General features: G+C 39.3%; 1 protein-coding gene across 3 annotated transcripts in view; it reads left to right on the top strand.

Moving 5' to 3' along the window:
* Positions 1 to 21,144, top strand: part of thada (THADA armadillo repeat containing) — an 87,416-nt gene that overhangs the window by 29,290 nt on the left and 36,982 nt on the right. For all 3 annotated transcript variants that reach the window (XM_067529360.1, XM_067529379.1, XM_067529367.1), the window contains 4 exons: positions 40 to 131; positions 8,002 to 8,091; positions 11,620 to 11,751; positions 17,672 to 17,840. In XM_067529360.1, the coding sequence (XP_067385461.1) occupies positions 40 to 131; positions 8,002 to 8,091; positions 11,620 to 11,751; positions 17,672 to 17,840 (483 nt within the window). The remainder of the gene's footprint in view (positions 1 to 39; positions 132 to 8,001; positions 8,092 to 11,619; positions 11,752 to 17,671; positions 17,841 to 21,144) is intronic.

Below are 21,144 nucleotides of genomic sequence, written 5' to 3'. Positions count from 1 at the left end.
ATTTAGAGAGAAAACCTGTTCTGTCCTCCTTCCCCATAGGTGAGGAACTCCTCTACACTTCTCTTCAGCACTTTGATCACCAGAATTTTTGGAGTGAAGAAGGGGAAGGATGAACACTCGAAAAAGAACAGGTGTGTTTCTTCTGCCTCTCTAATGCTCCTCCACCAATTCAAGTTTAAGTCATGTGAACTGATGCAGAATGAATTGCTTAAATTCAAATGAGAGCGGTACAAATATGTGGTTATCAGTCATGCATTTACAAGTAAGATATACACTTACCAGAGCAAAGATGTTCTCCACGACAAACCCATGTGGTGCTTATTTAATGTGCAAATGAAATGCCTTAAAACATGGGCAGATCGGCCAGTAGGTTGAGAATATTCGCCTTCTTGCACTTTTTGTAGTCTTACCTGCCTTTGGTGATTTTGTCCTGTGTTCTAATTATCCTTGTCCTCCCTGTAACTATGCTTTTCCACAAGTTTATTATTTAATTTTACACTCTACATTAGACTATGTAGGATGAGCTATTACAAATATGCATTGAGATTCAACATCGAGGTGTAACAGCTTGTGTATAAACAGTGATTAGTTACACCACAGAGGGGCACTGTTGTAACACCACAATGGCTGGAAAGCACTTTTAGCTCTAGTCAGAATTGCTGATTATAGCTTGAAAAGATGCAGGTCCTAGTGCTGGCAACACAATAGAGAAACCACACTAGAGGTAAAGAAAAATAACAGTGTTATTAAAAACATGTGATATCAATTTATTATAATTACACTTTTTGTTGTTAATATTGTTCTGTACAGTAACATCTTGGGAACATCCCAGTGTGTGCTATATTATGAGCTGTTTCTTGTCTATGGGCTGTAATTAATAAAGAACAATATAGGGACATTTTTTGTAAAAGTGTGCCACCAAAAGCACAATAACAAACAAATTGTGCCTAAAGCTTCGAGTCTGTTCTCATGAGAGCTGCAAATGTTTACCAACTATACATCTGTGAACAATATTCTCTAAGGAATAGAATATACTCGAAAATGTTGAAATGTTCTTGTTGGGATGGAAAAAATGAGCTGAAACTGACTTTAGAGGTTTGGCTGGTTTGTTTTGTGGATTACCAAGATGTGGTCACTCTTGTTTGGTTTATATGGTGGCTCAGGCAGCTAGCTGGTTAGCATGGCATACTGCTAGCCTGCTAGCTGGACTAAACATACTGTTTTTGTTTGGTCTACTAGATGGGCGTCCCAACTATGCCTCCAGATAAACTTTTGGACTTTTGAACTTTTTGGAGTCAGGACTCCCTAAAATGTCCAGGAATCAGAGAAATATCTTTTTTGAGAAACATCTACCAGGAGATGGTTGAGGAATTTTATTGGTTAGTTCGCCAATTGGTGGGGGGGGGGGGGTAAGGCAGCCGTCCATAGGGTCAATGGTTTGATCCCCGGTCCCGGCTATATGTCGAAGTGTTTCTGGGCAAGACACTGAACCCCCAACAGCCCATTCCCATCCCCGGCTGTTTAGTGGTGGTCCAAGGCCGGAAGAAATTGGGGAGGGTTGCGTCACGAAGGACAGAAGAAACAAGTTTAGCACATAGTGAGCATGCTAAGCACCTTAGCTGGTTAGTTGGAGAAATGAGATCACATGCTTTTTTCTAACATGAGAAGTCTGAATGTGGCTGCTTGGCTGATGCTTGGTAGTTGATCGGACCGTCATATGCTTTGTGACTTGACAAGGTGTCAGGTGGCATGCAAGGAGGTGGAGTGCACTTAACCTGTTAAGAGGATGGCATTGAATATGTGGGTCAAGCACCTAGGGGGCTGTTTCTGGGAAGCTGGAACACACACTGTTAAACCCTCTTCGTGTTGTGGACCTAACTCAGTGACACACCAGTTACTGAGACGGTGCCCACTTGGTGATCCTTTAGATCCGCCCAATATCTCACACTGACTCTCAAAATAATGTTGACACAATGTTACTTTGGTTGCTTAGACGGCTGCTGAGATGCTCAGATGAAGCTGCCTAAAAAGCTAGTGGGACCAGCAGCTGTAATTTATGATGGAGTATACTGCAGATATAAGGTTGGGTCATGCTGCGAGGTATTTATTCTTTACTTTTGTGAAGAAGTGAATGATCAGCACATTAGATTAGTTTTAAGCAGCAGCTCTGTGATGGCAAAGCCTGATTGTCACTGCAGTGTGTGTAAACTTCTCTGTTTCTAAGTGGCTTCGTTTAGCCAGAATGAGGAATTACGATCTACTGCCCACATGATTCTTGTTTTTGTTATTTCGGGGGGAAAAAAAAGACCAGAAAATCCACAGTCACTACACATTACCACAGCAAGTGATAATAATATCCTTATACTCCCAGAGCAAAGTGTTTAAGATCACTAGAGGTCAATTTAACCAAGAGGCCATTAACCCACAGATCCTCTCTGGAGCTGTACACATGAAGAATCTGCTTTGAGGATTCTGCATTTTAGTTGAAAAGTCATGAGTTGTTAGTCCTGCTCTATTGTCAACGATCACTTAAAAAAGATGTGGATTGGCTTTAAGGTTTCTAAAGAACAGCCGTAAATACACAACAGGCTTCCAGTTCCTTGTCAGACATTCCTCCAACTATTTGGAAACCTTGATACTGAAAATAATATCAGACCTGGACATGTCAGCTGGAGTTAAGCACTTGGGATGTTCCCTGTCATATTTTCTTCATATGCTCTGATGTTAGATTTTGGGATGATTCCTCTGTTAAGCCTTGCTAAGCAGTCACGTATCTCATATATATATCTATATCTATCTATATCTATATCTATCTATCTATCTATCTATCTATCTATCTATCTATATATATATATATATATATATATATATATATATATATATATATCTGTACGATTTCAAATGTTTGTAATATACTGACAATATAATAATATATTTCTAGAATGTAGCTTTAATTACTTGCAAATTTGGCTGTTGTGAAGTGTTTGGTTTTAGGTATCTGTGTCTTAATAGTGTGATATTTGTACTGTCTGAAAAAGCTTGGAAGCTTTAATTGGAAAGTTGATGTGATCTGCAATAGCTCTGACATGACATGGATGGTTATATAGCCTGGTTATACTGAGCTAGGGTAACCACATCCTAGCTCATCCATCTTCAGATCCACAGATCTTATTGGTGAAATGAAAAAAGTAACAATAGTGTAGATTGTTCTTCATTTGTACATGATCTCTTCTTGGACTTGGAAGAAAAATCTGATGACATTGTAGGTCCTATTTTCCCAGATTTCCCAGAGAACATCAATGCAAATCTTACCTGCCATTTTTGCATTTTACATTCTTATCTCCAGTTTTCAATTAGGCATATTAAAACAGACTTGAACAAAATACATGTACTGTTTGTATAGAGGTCTATATTGAGCTCAGAAGTGATTTGTAAAGCCACAGGTCTGCTCCTGAATCTAGTCCCCTTTCTATCAGCTGCTTCTACGAAGGCCTCTGAAAAGTCCTAACTATGCCAAGCTGCTTCTGTTTATGTTATCTGTTTTCACTTGTGTTTTACTTTGCTGCCCCTTCCTTTGCATGTCATTTTCCCCTCCTCGTGTTCTCTGCTTTCTTTCTTCCTATTACTCTGTAGGGTTATTTTTATATGCTTGTGGGAGAGATTGTGATGAATGAGAAACAGAATGGCGGCTAAGAAAATTAGTATTTTGGTATGATTTAACATGGCCTTTTCGTGTTTGTGTTTTGATTTTTTCCATTTAGGATTCAGGGTTGTGTAATATTTTGGTTGTTTTGCCAGTAAATCTCTTTGTATCGGCCTGAATTGGGTACAGAGCTGCACATGTTTGTCAGAAATCTGCAACTCATTTATAAGTCTTTGAGAGCGTTGTCCATAGTCTGTTGTGTGTCTGCTCTCTGTTATTACCATGATTTTATGGTTGCGATCTCTGGCAGCAGAAAATGCATTGTGACAGCTTGTCCATTGTAATATTTGGCTTATGTGTTTGTAAGGAAGCTGGTGCATAAACACATGTCCTTCTCTAACAAACTAGTTTATTTACAGCATTATGTGTGTTTGCGTGTTTGGAAACACTAAGCTTCTAGCTGTCTGCAGGAATTTCTGCTGTGTATTTTACGTAGATCCTTGAATCCAGCCATATTGTGTGCTTGTAGATTTCATTTGCCTCTGGAGGCCTCTCTGCTCTGTAGCCATGCATTGATGTTGATCAGACATTGCTATTGAGAGAAATGCAAAGATCAACAAAACTGAGAGAATGAAGGTTGTCCTCTGCATTCCAACGTCCACAGCTTTATCTCAGAGTCAACTACTCACTGTAGACTACATGTCCTTGTGGTGCATGTTCCAAATCAGTTTTACTCCGGTAGTTTTGAACAATTTATCTGTTTTTGTTTCTTTAAGTTTTTTTAAAGAAAATCTACCTCCCCAAATCCTGCTCAAAGCTAAATTATGCAGTTTTTTTTCTCTTACTAGAAATATACACCACTGCGAGCAGACAGCGATATTAACTTGTAAAAGTTGTTGAATGAAGAGAGTTTAAATTATTACTGTTTGACAGTAAGTTGGAACACACCTTTTGTGCTACTTTGTTGTCATTTCATAAAGAAAATGACCTAAAGAGTGTAGCAGAGCCGAGAGTTCCAGGTGGAGCGTAGTACACTGATTTAGAATCTCATGCGAGTGCAAATGCAACTTTGTGTAGCACTGGATTTACACTCTTAATCGCTCCACTCTGCTCCGTCCAGCAGTCGCTCAAGTTGCTCCGTTATGCTCTGCTAAACTCGACACAATAGGTGGTTTTTGTTGAAATGAAATTTTAACTCCAATACAAGTTAATATCTCTGCACTGCTGTGACTGCTGTTCAATGAGTCATAATGCAGCTTTAAGTTTCAAATAAAATTGTGTATTATCAAAAATGCACAGAAAGTATAGAACAAAAAAACGACTAATTTTGTAGAAAAGTTATACACTTTTATTTTTACTGCTATTTTATGATGTATGAATGTCACATTTTTCATTTGACATATAGTGTAATCGAATAAATATTATAGTAAAATAGTTAAAAAAATTGTACTTAAGAACAGGACATGAATGCACTTAGCTTCCCTGCTCACTCACTGATTAAGTAACTAGTATGTGTGTATTCAGCCAAGTTTTCTATTTACCTTCTGCTATAACTCATCTTCAGCACATCTTTGTGCTACTGTATTTTCCCTTGAAGGAAATGTAGTCTGTGTGTGTTGTCCCCTTTCCTTTTTTGTGATCCTTATCTGTTTCTGCCCCACCACAACCTCTGACCTTTGGACTTGACTGAGAAGCTCTTATTAGTGAGCAGGAAGTGCACACACATACACTTATGTATATGCACATGTTACAGTGAACATCAGATTTCTAGTCACTCACATACTGTATGTGTGCATGTGGCAGGTCACAAGAGGTGAAGAGTGTGTCACCATTGTGTTGAAATGGTTTTTGAAACATATACACATGACTCACTTTCCCACTATGACAGTGCCTGCTGCTAACTTGAACCAGATCTAGAAATCTAGAAGAGTGTGTATGTGTGTGTGTGTGTGTATTTGGACATTACTTGATAGTCAGTTGCAGCCATGACTGAAGCAATCTCTCCAGTCTTGTGATCATGTGTTTAGCAGACCAGACCTCCTCCCTTTTAGGAGTGACTTGATTTAGACAGGCAAAGTTAAATAAAAACTTTATTGGCCCTGAGGCTGAATGGCGGTCATAGCAGCAAGACCGCCAGTGTTAAATATAATGTTTATCATTTTTTTGACAATTGTGTGCATGTGTGAGTGAATACATAAGCACAAATGCACATAACAGCAACACATAGCGCAGTATATGTGCAAACACACAGATGTGACTATTTCTAGCTTTAGCAGTATAAACGAGCACAAGGGCATAATCAGTTTAGTTTGGACTGACTGGCTGTCGGAACTTCACAATGTTTGACTGTAATTACTCTCTCCATCATTTCCCGTCCTTTGCCTCTTGCTGTTACTTGTTATGTCACTTCCCTTCATCTTCTATTTTGAGCCGAGACTGTATGGTTTTCTGAGCATGGTTACCAAATCCTGGTCAAGATCTGCTTGTTTTCCAACTATCCCTGCACTTTCTAGTTCTGATTAGACCTGGATGAGGTGTGTTCAGTCATTCAGAAGTTAGAAGATGAACAATTTTTTTCCCCGCATACAAGTTTATCTTGATTTACTGACATGATGTTAACATTTTAATTCAGAGATTCTAAGAAATTCTTCATTTACTAAGGTGTTAGTGATTTCTTCTACATACGTATACCTCATATAATCTTTGGCTTTTTATTAAGGCCTGTTTCCTCAGTATATTTCTGTGAATTTCTGTAAACTAGTCAGGATATTTGAATCGAAATTTTAGGACACTTGTTGAGATTCCTAATCTAATTAGATCAGCTCTCAGTACAATTAAGGCAGATTACCTTAGGTTCTCAACATTAATTGTTGAATTGTTAGTAATATCATATTTGCGGCTAAAGGTCTGTGCTGAAGTAAAAGTATGTGCTGATCAGGTCTCTTTTGTACAAACATATTTTCTGTGTTGCATTTTTTTACTTGTCAAATGACAAACAGTACAAGTTCAGTTTTTTTTTTTTCCAGACTCAGAAGAGCATTTTTTTTTTGGCTTGGAGGCTGCTTTTTGTGCTGCTGGTGAGATTTAGGACAGACCGGAGATTAAGATGTTTAGACAATCCTCACTGATACACTAAATGAGGTAGACAAAAAAATAAAACAGTTGCTGCATGAGATGCATTTGCTCTCCCATTACATATTCCATCATGAAACAGCACATGTTAAACCAGTTAAACAGTATTTAATATTGTAACCTTAATAAAGACAGGATTTATTAGAGTTAGTCCACATGTTTACCCAAGTGAAAGTGTGTACTTTATAAGTACAAAAACATTTCATCAGATATTCTTGCTGCTTCTTTACGAATATTATCTTTAAAATAGAAATTCTAATCTTGTTCTGAATTCATTTAGCTTGCTCAGTGCTAATTGTTTACATTTAAATTGCTGGAAATGTTTTCTTTGAATATCTATATTCATTGAATGTGAATCAAAGTTGAGCATATCTGTTTCTCATTTGTTGTCATAAAATTACATTTTAGGTGATGAGAGGGAGCATAAATAGAGTAAATCAATTATTTTTCATTATGAACTGGGTAAAATCCACTGACAGTGAAACTTGGCTGCCAAAGGAGCTGGAACCCTGGCACTCAAATACTGATTCATGTCTGAGGCTAACAATCCGCATGGCTAACAGTCATGCATAAGTGTTTTAATTTTGCAAATGTTTTTTTTATATCAATTTAAAACCCAATACATAGCGAAACAAAATGGTAAAAAAAATAAATAATAAAAAGGGAAGAAAGGGACATTACACTGTAAGTGGATATCGACTGCATACAGACATGGTAAACCTAAAAAAAAAACAAAAACAAAAAAAACAGAGTAGTTCACAAAACGTACAAAAATAAACCATTAGCGTTTTGGAGCACAGATCTATGGGCTGATGAAATAACAGTCAACTTCTATCAAAATAAGGAAAAGTCGATAGTGTGGAGAAAATTAAAGGAACCCCCTAAGGACCGTCTCATCTTTCAAACACATCTTCTTCTGTTATGGATCGGGTAAAACTGCTGACAGTGGAACTTGGATTCTAGTGGAACTGGGACCCTGAAAAGCAGGAGGCTTTGAAGACTTCATCATCACAGACTGAGAGAGATTTTCCATAAAATATTAAACATCATGATTTAATTTGTCTTCATGTGTACTGTATCTGTGAAATTACTAACTCAGATGGGTTTGGTAAGGTTGCAAAAGTCCACACAGTTCTTTCTATTTGATGTTGATTTACTCAAGTTAAAGCTAAGAATACGTTGTGAATAAATACTCGTATCATCCATCATCTCCTTCTCCCTCTCAGGATGACTGGCCGAGAGTTTTTCACTCGGTTCCCTGCTCTCTATCCTTTTCTTCTGTACCAGCTAGAGGAGGCTGCAACCACAGTGGAAAGGTAAGGTGGTTCTCCCCAGTCCCCACACACTCCACAGTCAGCCCTTGGCATGGCTTTTCATGCGTCCTTGATATCATTATAAGTTTAATATTACCCACATTTAGGCAAGTTTAGTTTTGTCACGCTGATTAACCAGTGGGGCTTTTGTGCTGGGGGCTTCTTGGAGCAGCAACGAGGAAGAGATACAGTTTGTGCATCTCTGAAAAGTAGATTTCGCTTGAACTCAGTTATTTTCCAGCATAGCACAGGCCTGGATTGAGTTCTTGTATTAACCTTTTGATTCTTAATTTATTACTTGTACAGTTGACAGACTATTTATTCAAAGAACAAGACTTTACGATCGACTCAAATAAATATCGTGATTTAGTTGTACTTGTTACTTTTTTTTTTTTTGCAGTGGGGAGTTGAGTCCACTGAGGTTCATTGGCCTTATCTTTGTCAGTTCAGCCCAAACTACCTTTTAAAAGCATTGGAGTCGTCCAAGAGCTCCCCAGGCAGGCTTATCTTTATATGGATCCAATTAATTGAATGCACTTTCAGACTGGCTCTTTCACAATTCCCCTAACTCCCTTCCACCCTTGTTAAAACGTTTTGAAAATTTCCCACGGAAACAGATCTTAGTAGACTGACTTCCCACACCATCTTGGTGCATCGCACCACCCAAACAGACCAACCGCACCATACTTGAGCAGTGCACAGCAGGGCAGGAGGTAAGAGAGCTGTGGTTTTAAACAGTCTTGTGGTAGTTGCAGTACAAGTGCATTCCCAAAATAGGAATATACAACAAATTGCAATTTGGAACTGTAAGGTTGTACTTTTGTGTACAGTATGTTGTATATTATGCACCATGCAATCAATCCTTCCTCCTCAGGAGCTGTAAAGAACAATAATAAATGGAAAAACCATACTCTATGCATATATAGTGATCAAAAACAGTGGAAGCAGCTGTATGATTGTGGTGCACAAATCCACAGAAGTGTACACACAACAAAGACACACACAGTTACAGTATCTACTTCTAGGCCTGGATGAAGAATCTCTTCTACAGATATTTATCAGATACTTTTTAATTTCTTCAGGCTATTGCATATCTGTATAGTGTAAGGCTTAGGATCTGTACGCCGTCATTCTTCATTCAAGTACTTCAATGGATTGTACGGTCACCCGATTGATGTTTTGAAACTTTATGCACATGTCTGTGAACACAAATAATATACACACCTTACATACAATTACACCAAATCTCCAAGCAATGTGTGAAATTTAGCAGCTCCTTGGACCAAGCTTCAAGGCCTTTTTCATATCGGATAGCTCACCTAATATTTAGGATATGGCATGCATTGCATAATACAGTTTGAAGGATGACTTGCATATGATGTCATAATTAAAACTATACCCATTCATTCCTCATCTAAACACAGATCAAGTAATTTGTTTTTGGTCTCATATCCTTAAACTCCAATGTATGACACTGACATTGTATAATGTTATCGACCACCCTAAATGTACAAAATTGTGTGCAGAGGCTTATTTGGTCAGATACTGTCATTGGTGCTTTTTTATGTGTGAATTCATACACTTTACATTCCTGATATTCTTATCATCCACTTTAGCTTTGAAACTATTCCAGGTCTGAAGCGGAGCAGTTTGTTGTCTTATCTGCCCTGTCTTCACTTCCAAAGAAAACAGCTCTCATTTTCATACCCCCAAGTACTTCTCTCTAATTTCCTAAACAAAGCATGATTTATTAATCTGACAACTCACTAAGCCGTAAGCCGAAGCTTTCGTTTACTTTAGAGCTTCTCTCCCTGTCTCAGCTACCGTGCCTCTCTAGCTGCTTTCTAAATGAAGAACAAAAATACTTAAGGTCAGTGTTCTGTTTCCACTCACTAAAAGATGTAAAACAAAAATAACTCTTTCATCGAACCCTTGGAGATGATTGAGGAGTTTAGGGAGAGAGGGCAGAAACTCATGGAAGACCTCAGCAAGGAATTTAAGAGTACCATTAAATGCCACAGAGTCTCTTTTTCATCCTGTCAAGCGTTTCTGCCTCCAGCTGTATCCCAACAAGGCTTAATATGTTTGCAATTTGCCTTCTATATGACCGCTTCCTGCGTCTCTGACATCAGATCCTGTCCCGCTGTGCTCGACTGGAGTGTGACACTAAACATATTAGACCAATTACTCATTGAGCAGCTTTTATATTGCCCATCTTGCCAAACTGTTATTCCCAGCAAAGGTGTGTGTTGCTGAAAGAAGAAATGAAAAGCATGACTTCTTTTCTTTTTCATTTCTGTGTGATCATCATGACTAATGTCAGGGTCAGAGGGACATAGTGCTCCTCTGACACACACACACACACACACACACTCACACTCACACTCAAGCAGATATTGCAGGCCTAGACAAAGCTCACCTGCAGGTGTACCCTACCCTACCCTACCCATTTGTCCCTGCTGACAGCAGCACAAGAGGGAAAAAAACTGTCCTAAAGGCCTCATATCTAATACCGGCTATCCATGCAGTGCATTTTCTCACTTTGTAGCTTTAGCTATTGTCTGTTTTTTTTCCCTCGTTTCCCATATTTCATCCCTTCGTCACTCATTGCAAGTGTGTCAGAGTGACACTGTGAAACCGCTGGCAGAGACGGACAGTTTCCATTCTGACTCAGCTGGTGATGATGAGATTTGGATGGAGGAAAAGAGCGAGGTGAAAAGCTCAGCTCAAGGACGGATGAGGAGATGACTGTACCAAAGTGTGGGTGGTTTTAGATATGTCGCATGTAATAAAGAGCCAGAGGAATTTAGGGCTGCTGTATGTATTGTTCCTGGAATTTTTAATTATACATCTGTTTTTATATTGCTCTTTTATTTGACAACACATTAAAAACTGCATCCAAACTACATGTTTATTGAACACTACTATAGCAACAGCAGATCAACAAGGACAGAAAAAAAGGACTTCAAAGGAATATTTTGGCATTATACTGTATGCACTAACTTCATGCTTGTGATTTGAATGAGAAAATTGATACTGCTCATGTTTCTACACTATACATTAAGCTTAAACTAGCAGGTGATTAGCTTAGCAGAAAGGCAACAATTTGTATACTTTTGCTCTAAATCTTCAGAGGTACTATTGTCTACACACAGAAATTTTGAGAATTTCTGCTGCATTATTAAATCTAGGAGTATTATTATAAGTTGTAATTTCATAACGACAACTACCGGAACCACAACTGACCACTGCATGAGTCGAAGTGTGACAGTTAAGTGTGACTTAATTGGCCTCATCTCTAAAAGCGATTACTGTCCAAGGGAAGAGGCTGAATGCTTGGAGTCATGATGTAGAGAGAACGACCTGACCCCCCCCCCCCCCCCCCCGATAACATCTTACCCTAGTTATCCGCATTAACCCCTAACTAGAATCAAAGTCACCCAACTCCTCCACAGTTTTTTCCCTGGGCTACAGCCATATTTGACAGACACAAAAAAACTTAAATCTTTGTGTGTTTGTGTGTGTGTTCAGTGACAGTGGTCAGGTGAAGCTACACCCCAGTCTGTTCCTGCTGCTTCTGGTGCTCAGTCGACTCTACCCGTCTCCAATGGATGGATCTTCTTCACCTCTGGGACTCGCCCCTTTCATGCCCTTCATAATAAGGTGGGTGCATACACATACTAAAGGGGGAAAAAAGTTTTATAAGCTTCAGATCTTCTGTTATCTGTGTGGTTGTCTATCAATAATTACTTTTACATCTCCATTACTCTTGAGACGTTCGCTAAGCTTTACAAGATGTTTTTATAGACTTTTTAAAAAAATTTTTATTACGAACTGTTACTATGCACCTGTCAGCTCCACTCCCTCCTCTCATAAAGGTTGAACTTCTAACTGCTCCGCACTTTCAGCAATGGGCAGCGGTAGGAAATGCAGTGTGTGAATGGGTGGAACGCTCCCTCCATCAGCAGCCCCTCCAGTGTTTCATCGCTGTCAATACGAGTTTCCAGTAAGCTGGCCTGCTTATATAAAGGCTAAGAAAAAACATTAACAAAGGGAATGCTCTATCAAATCCACAAGGGTCACACACCTGCTCCGTCAGCTACGATAAACCTCTCAAACGACATTCTCTGAAACAGAAGTTGTTCTAAGTATAGAACCCTTTACAATCACTGAGACAAAACATCTGCAGTCTAAACAGAAGCATGCTCATGTGTTCTTTTGTTTGGTTTGCACAGGTGCTTCTGTCTTCTTTTTTTTTTTTTATATATATATATATATAAACTAGTGTTTTACAGTATTTATTTGATGCTTTCCTTCTGTTACAGTTAGTTAAACAAACTAGTTAATGTACCCTGGGTATGATTATGATACATTTAATGTGAGATATACTTCAGAGCTGGTCTGTACAGAGAGTTTATTTTAGTCTTGTTTTTAGTGCAATCTCACGTGGCACTCGTGGATTTATATTGTGACTGGTTTTAACTGAATTCACTTGCTGCTTACTGGGGAGTACTGCTTTCGTACGAATGGGAAACTGCAGTTAATTTTTTACATTCCTGAGATGGACAGATCTACAAATATTATTGGAACATGTTCATCTGCACTGACTGCACCTGCAAAACAGACCTACAGCTTTTACCTTCTGTACTTGACTTTGTGCTGCAGTTTCTGTTTCTGACCTTATGGCTTTGACTCTGTGTCTCAGACACACTCTCCCCTAAATTGTAATCGCATTGTGCGTACCTTTAACTGCCGCACCTAAATAATAATTGTGTCTCAAGATGTTTTTTAGTGGCTTGGGGCTTTTTGGATGACGATTTCAGCAGGTCAACCAGTCCCATCAATTTGGTCCTTACTTTTTATTTTTACTGTGCATTTTAATTTGATGGATTGCCTTGACATTTTGTACAAACAATTGCGGTACCCAGAAGATGAGTAAGTTTGGTGATCCCCTGACATTTACTGCCACTGTCACTGTGAGTGTCATATTTGTGGTTTGGAGTGAACTGTCTAGAAAAGCATTCGGTGGACTGGCATGGAAATTGATACACCCATTCATCTTCTCTTCAGGATGACTTTTTTTGGTGATCTTTTAGTATCACTGGGTTATTTAGATATTGAAGAGAACTTTTGGGTTATTAGAAGTTTGTCTATTTCACCTCAGGTAATCTATTTTCCCAAATTAGCCCATGAACATTACTTATGCCATGTCCATTCAAACTTGTTCCCCCCAGTCTCTGTTTTGCTCTTTGGCCACAAATATAAATACAGTGTCTGTTTGATGACCTCATCCTGAACACCACTGCCTTTTTTTGAAAGCTAGAAACTGTGAATCTGACCGGTCTGCTGTGCAGAAAAGATTAATATGGCTATAAACGTTATTAAGGTTAAAGTGTATAGGCTGGTGTATACACACACGATCAGTTACTAGCTGGACCCACAAATGTGCCGTTAGTTTTTTCTAAATTATTCCTAGTTTCTGATTAAATGATTCATCCGACTTTTTCCTTTCATCAAATCAGGATCTATTGTGGTTGCATTCAACAGGTCTTTAGCTTAGTTCTGACTGGCTGGCTGACTCCTTCTGTCAGAGGAGGTATGCGGTGCACATATCATCCCAACCCAAATGAAGCCCACATGTGGGAGATGTTAAATATAGCCCAACTCTAACTACTCTGACTCCAGTGTTTCTCAACACTAACACCCCCCAATATTTCTCAGCTCATCATCCCCAGGCATGTGCAGACGTGTCTGATGAGGTCAATGACTGTCATCCCCCCCCCACCCTTTCTTTTTTCCCTTCTGAGCCACTACCACCAGGGATTGGCTTCTTTTGACAGGACAAAACTTTGTGCCTAATAATTCTTTCCCTATATCCATTCCACAACGCAGCATTTTGTATTTAAATCCCCCCTGCACCTCCCCTGAGCAAAAGTTTTAACATTCCTCTTCTACCTGGTCTCTGGATGCGTCACAACTGCACAGATGATGATGATGATGATGACGACAAACGGGGAGGGAGATGATGCGCAGACACATTTATTATTAGAATTGATGGTCATTTCATTCCAACAGTCGACGTGTTTAGATCTGATGAACAGTTTCTTACCTGACATGTCTCTTTTAAGTTCTCGTTCTTTCCTTTTCCTCCTTATTCTCCCCTTTTCGTTAATGCTGAAGTCAGATAGAGAACAAGTGCTGTGATAGTGATTTATGCCCTGTGATATCCACTCCAGGCATCTTTCCTCAGCCTCCCTCCTTGTATTACTCCTTTCCTTTCACATCTTCGCTGTCTCATAGCTCATTTCTTTTCAAAGGGCTCGCTGGTGCTCATGAAGTAAAGACTTTAGAAGTCAACACTGTCATTTCCCAACAGATGCGTCATGCTTTTCATGTATTGCCATTTTGGTGGCTTGGATGAACGATGATGGAGAACGCTGACAAATTGTAAACAAATGCTTAGAGAAAGCGGAACAAAGTTTAACTCTGCCAAGACACAACAAGGCACTTGTTTACTGCTCATTGTTCCGTGATTGTTGATTGTTCCTATAACAAAACCAGGCTGAGGGTGGGCTGCCCTGACAGGTTGGGGTGAGTGGATAGTGAAGAGAGAAAAGCGCACCTTCGAGGGAAAGTAGACACTTAATATTTGTATAAGATCGAAACTCATTTAATGGCACCGGTGCAGAGAAATTTGCATCTAAAATTTGCCCTTCTACCCAGAGAATCTATTTATTTATCGGGTTTTGCAGCATTCTTAGTGAGTGCTTTTGGCAACAGCCTTTGTCTTAGTTTATATAACATTTACACATCCTGCTGAAATGTTGTGCACAGAATTAATCATGAAGTAATTTTAGTTAGCTATTTATTATCGTACTATACTGTGGGATGCCAAACCACGCATGTTTAAATTCTACACATGGTGATTTGACAGCAAACTGATAATCAAATGTCAAAAGAAAAGAGTTTTGGTTTTGAAGTTAAAAGAGAAAGATGAACCAAAAATCATTTTAATTGTGTTACCACTTGGCTTCTTAACTTGGCTGCATTCTTCAGTGACATATATATATAAGTGCATATCATTTGTTGCTTAAGTTTGTTTAGCCAACATACTACAGTCTCTGTGGAGAGAAATGTTCTCAAAATGAGGCCCAGATGAGTCTCATCCCTGCCAGTCAATGGTCTGCCTTCTGACCCCATGGGGGGGCGTCCCTGTTTCCAAAATTACACCCCTCCAAACTGCCATTTCCTTTTGCAAAAGAGTTTCAATGGGACAAATTAGCACAGATAGGTAACATATGGGCCCCAAATGGGTCCTGGGAGGGGTGGAAAGTGTGGAATAGATGTGTGTGTGAGAGAGAGAATGAGAGGGAGAGAGATGGAGACAAAAAGGGAGAGAGTGCCTGTGCACATAAATTCACATGCTCTGCCATGTAGAGCTCAGGAATGCAAACTGCTATCTGTGTTTGAGACGGGGTCTTGACTTGTAGATCTGTCTATAGGTGGGTGTGTGAGTGTGAGGCACACCCACAGCAGGTGGAAATTATTTGTTGACTGCAAGCTTGTTACTTTAAACAGCCCTGTCTTTAAATCCATATATTATTCCATGCCACTTGGCTTTTATTTGCCCCGGCAGAGTCGCAGTGGTTTTTTTGAAATAACTTAGCCCAAGCTTAAAACATGAGAAACACAGTAGCTGGTTTTGGGGATTATTCACCTCAATGTTCACACTGTTTTCTCAGCATAGATGCTATGCAGCTGTGTGCTTGTGTTTTCATATTGTGCCCTACCTCATACCAACGCCAAAAAAAAAAAAAAAACAGCCTTCTTTTTCATCTCTGCATACTGTTGTAGTGATGGAGAGATGTTTCATGTTTCCCTGGAGCCTTCTGCTGAATTTTCCACAGAGGAGCTGAGCTACAGCCTGCTTTAATGCTGTTAGTCACCCTATAAACAACCTGCAACCTAAACACCTCCCAACCTCTTTTTGACATTTGCTCCGCTTGAATGAATGGAAGTGTGTCCCTGGCTGTGCTACCATATGACCATACAGTATGTATTCACTGCATACTCACTCCTTACAAGAACCTTTTATTGCCCTGAACAGAGACTCTCAGGCACTGCTTATTATGTGGCTTTAAGTTGTGCTGCTGCTAAAGGCCAGTCCACAAAAGTGTTATAGGAGTAGATGTTTAAACACACACCAACAGAAATGCAAAAAAAAAGAAAAACAAAAAAGAAATCCATGAAATGCAATACAAATCAATTCCCATAAAAAGTGGCAGAATCTTACATCTTTGAATAGCTTTGAGAGCAGCACTTTCTCATCTATAATAAAAGGACAACTTCTATTACTGAATGAATTTTCAACAATCTGTTGTTGTCCAACGTCTATTAAAAAAACACATCAATCGGACAAACCACTCCACTAGATGGCATCATTTTTATTTCTCTCCTGCAATGTGTAGCATGTTTTTTTTGTTGTTTGTTTTTGTTTTTTTTACAAATGTTACCTCAGATATTCTTTTTGCTAAATATTTCGAGCAAGTGATTTCCCTCCCCCCCCTACAGATGATATTATCTAGTTGCTCGTACTGTGGAGGTTGTAGACACTTCTTCAGATGATGTCATCTCCGAGTTTTTTAAATAGATGGAGAGAGATTTATTTTTTAATATAGGGAAGGCAGAGGGAAATTTATTACGATTCATATGCATGTAGCTTCCAAACTGGAACCACAACAAGGAAGTTTATTGGCCAAAAGTTTTGGTTTTTTTTTTTCTTGGACAATAGCAACTAATATGAATAGGTACACATTTTAGAAAACCATTCTTTGACACAGTAGTTGAGATCACTCGTCTTTCGGTCGTCTCACTCGCGTCTTGGCCATGTCCTCCCCTCGTTTTAGCAATGGCAGTGTTATGCCACCAGAGAAGGAAAGACTATCAGCTTGTAAACACAGTTAATTTTAGCTAGCACTCAGAATGACTGGCCACATTCTCTATCAACAGTGAATACGGTAAGTGTGTGTGTGTGTGTGTGTGTGTGTGTGTGTGTGTGTGTGTGGGCAATAACTAAATGAAAGAGGCTGTTTCCTGAGGGGTGTTGGGTAATAATTTGAAAATATTTGATTTAGGAATTATTGGTGGTCTGCTGGCCTGGAACCTGTTTAGGTTCGCATTTGTCTGCCTTAGGAGAGAAACAGAAACAGAAGGGGGGAGAAAAGGGTTGTTACGCAACATATTCATAAAAATGGCAACCATCTGAAATGGAATAAGTGACAGGTGGTCATTTCTAACGAATTTGTGCATGACACAATGGAAATGGTGAAGAGTGTCCATTATTAATAATTATTATATATTGCAAAAATCTTTGAATAATTATCGTTGTAGAATAAATTGATTTCAGCAGTTACAATAACAATACATGACCTGTGATAATGAGAAACATTGTTTATGAACTCAGGATATTCAAACATAAAATGTTATGTAATGCCTTTCTAAAAGATTATCATAACAATGGATCAATGTGCCATATTTTAATAACTTTCCATGACTTGAATGTTTGTGCCGTTTTGCTCTGTAGATGTGGGCGTTCAGCAGTATATCGGACCAGAGAAATGGCAGCTCGGGCCCTCGTCCCCTTTGTGCTGATCACCCAGGTCCCGTCCACAGTTCAGTCTTTACTGCTGGAGCTTCCTTCAGAACCAGGACTGGAAATCCAGCACAATCACATCCATGGGACTCTGCTGCAGGTCTGCACCCACACGCACTCGGTGCACATCAGTGTTATGCTTTCTGAAGTCATTAAGTGCCCTCATACGCAGCAAACATACTCACCTTTTAGTTTTATAAAATGGCTGTGAATGTCCACAGTTATCATGTTAGTTTATAATCCTTCAGTCCTTTTAAGATAAAACGTCTTCACATCTGCACTTATTTACTGCACCTAGTTTTTTTTTTTCAACTCAACAAAGACAAAATACAAAATATTATTCAAGCAGTTATCACATTGAATATGTGCACATGCACATAGTGTGCATTTAGCATCAATCTGCACACACATAAACACACATCTACATACTCTCAGTCTGTCCCACACACCCAGTGTACACACAGTCTGTCCAGACATGGCGGTTATCGCAGGGTAAATACCAGTGTTTAGTTCTGTCGTCACACACTGACAAACACAACCAAACAGTCTGCTGGTAATATCAACATACACAGAGGAAAAGGGGGAGTGGGAGTTTCCCCGGCCTTTTATTGAACACCGCTGTAAGGGTCGGTAAGGAATTGGAGGCGTAGAGCAGAAGGAAATGTGCTAAGGGGTCAGCAAAAAAAATAAAATAAAACTGCGTTGCTTTTTTTCAGGACTGAATGGCACATTTATGGTTTGATAGTGGTCATGAGTGCAGGGAGGTCCACTGTGGGATGAAGGAAAAGAGGGTGGGGGGAGGTGGGCCTCTTAAAGGCTTAGAGGGGGTTTTATATCATGGCCATTGTGTGTGGAGCTTCCCCAGACGTCTCCTGATCTACCTCTGTGTTTGTTCATTTCTCGTCCATGTCCCATCTTCTCCTTTTCCATCTCTGTGTCTCACTGGTTATTGTCGCTCTCTTTCGTGGCGCCTCATATTCCTCATCTTGTCTTATTTTTTTTTTCTTTGTCCCCATCTGTTTCCCCTTTACGTACAAGGTTGGGATTGAATGTCCTCCTGCTCTGTGTTATGTCTTATGTAATGAATGTTGTAAAAGTAGGCAGTCGTGTCCATTTTTGTCTTGCCATGTGTGGCCTATACCTTCAGATACCTCTGATCTTTGTCAATCTGCAACCCTGTACTACAAATGTTCCAAGTACATGTTATTCTAGTTCGCCATGTTATATATTGTGTTAATCTATTTTGGCTTTTTACCAATCATTTTTTTACCACATGGCACCTTTTGCTGACAGCTCCAACAAAATGGCGATGAGTATTGTCAACCAATGGCAGCACAACAGTTGTTTGTTCTGTTTTTCTGTGTGTTGCTGTTACTTATCCAGGCATGTGTGCACCATCCTTACGCAATTTTTTTGTAGTTTAACTTGTAGTATGCGTAATTGACGACACTCAGTAGCTGCAACATTAGAGCAGACAGATGACAGAGGCAAACTGGGTGACTGGTGCATTAAGGGAAAAGGGACAGTTTATACTATGTGTACTTTAATTTTTACTACCGTTTAGGTAAGAGATGTACTTACTTTAAACTATTGATTTTTGTGTGCATCAAGGTGATATTGTACAACCTAGAGCGTTAGTTCTGCACGTCGTCAGTTCCATGTGAGCTCAGATATGACCAGTGGGGAACTTTCAGATAATCAGCAGCTTTGAATCTCCAGTAGAAACAAAACCTTATAATTACTCATGCCTTCATATTAACCATTTAAATTGTTCTTCTTTTTAACAATTCAGAAAAAAATTGCAAGCATACAATATATCGCATACTGTAGATCTACAGTAAATGGGATGCACCATCAAAATCACATTAGACTGTAAAACCTCACACAGTGTTCAGCTTCCCTGAATCTATCTATCTTGACTGGGAGAGAATAACACATCCACATCTCCCATTTATTTGTCATTCTGTCTCATTTTGCTGCTGCTGCCTGTGTTTGCTTAACATTGTTGACCTTACAGATTTCACTGACCCCCTATTTGAGTAATTTATAAGTAAAGCAATGGTTTCAGTTTTCAGACCTATTAATTTGTTTATATTCTATAGATGGAAAGATTGTCTGTACAGTAAACACGAAACTACTGCCAGCAGCTGGTTAGCTTAGCATAAAGACTGTAGATAGGTGAAAATAGGGCCACTGGTTTAAAAACGAAGTAACATTTCTGATATGATCGCTTCTTCTTTTTCACCATGAAAGTGTTAAACATTGACTAAACACATTCACTTTAACGGGTGGGAGCAGGACTGACATAGCAGGATCAGTAGAGTTGTATGCAGGTGGAATGGTCTAACCATAGTAAAAACAGAAATAGCATGGAAACCTGATTTCCCCAGGTAGATTTCTGCTGAAGACTGCCATTTTCTCTGCCAAGTATTCGCGTAAGCAGGTTTCTAATTGTCTTTGTCCAACAGCCTGATGCATATCAAAAGGCTCCAGACAGTCTCTGGGGCAGTGAAAAGGCAGAATGAAATCATTGATGGAGTAATGCCGCCTTGTTTTCAAATCAAAGTCAGACTGAAAATGAAACTAAAACAAAGTGCCTCGCAAAAGTCTGAATAAGTTGCTTCCCACTGCAGATTTGTCTTAATTCAAACAGTTTGCTCTGTGAATCAGCTGCTTGTCTGTTTCCCCTTTTTATTCCTCTTTCCCGGTGCGTTTTCACCTGACTTACCCTGAAAATAAGTCAGAGAGCATTACCTTCTGTCGCTGTATAGGTAAACTCTGTGAGCCAGGCTTCCAAAATAAGTCTGAAGTGGAGGGGAAATCAGATTACTCATCTGCTGCATGAGTACGTGGATTTCCAGTAACCAGGTTTTTTCAGTGCATGTAAACTCGCTCTCCAATTATCTGAGAAAGCTGGTTTTCTGAGAAACCTGATTATTAACTGCATGTAAACACAGTCACTGGCCATTCATGAAATGGACTGTGTGCGCATTTGTGTGTATCATGGGTTGTAAGATGTTTAAAAGATATTTAATTCAATTCAACTTTATTTATCTAGCGCCATTTCACAACAAAGTCATCTCAGGGCACTTTACAGAATAAAGTCAAGACTTTATTTAGACTTCAACAAAACAAAAACACTAACTGCGTATGACTGTGTTGGTAAGTACTTGTTTGCCGCACACTGGTGATGTGTTTATGCTGGCATGGGGACATTATGTTAACCTTTACATACCTAATGTAAAATGCAACAGAGTGTGTGTAACAGATGGCAAATGTTTTTTGCTTGAGGAAGACTTCCTCTGTTATTTTCAAAGAACTGTTATAGGCCCAAGTGTAGAGCTGGGAACCACTGCAGCTACTGAGAGTGACTGTACCGACCTGCAGACTTTCTCCCATACACA

Source organism: Channa argus, chromosome 1, assembly GCF_033026475.1.
Source record: "Channa argus isolate prfri chromosome 1, Channa argus male v1.0, whole genome shotgun sequence".
NCBI classification, from domain to species: domain Eukaryota; kingdom Metazoa; phylum Chordata; class Actinopteri; order Anabantiformes; family Channidae; genus Channa; species Channa argus.
The sequence above is the reverse complement of the archived record's forward strand: the minus strand, read 5'-3'. Positions and strand labels throughout refer to the sequence as shown.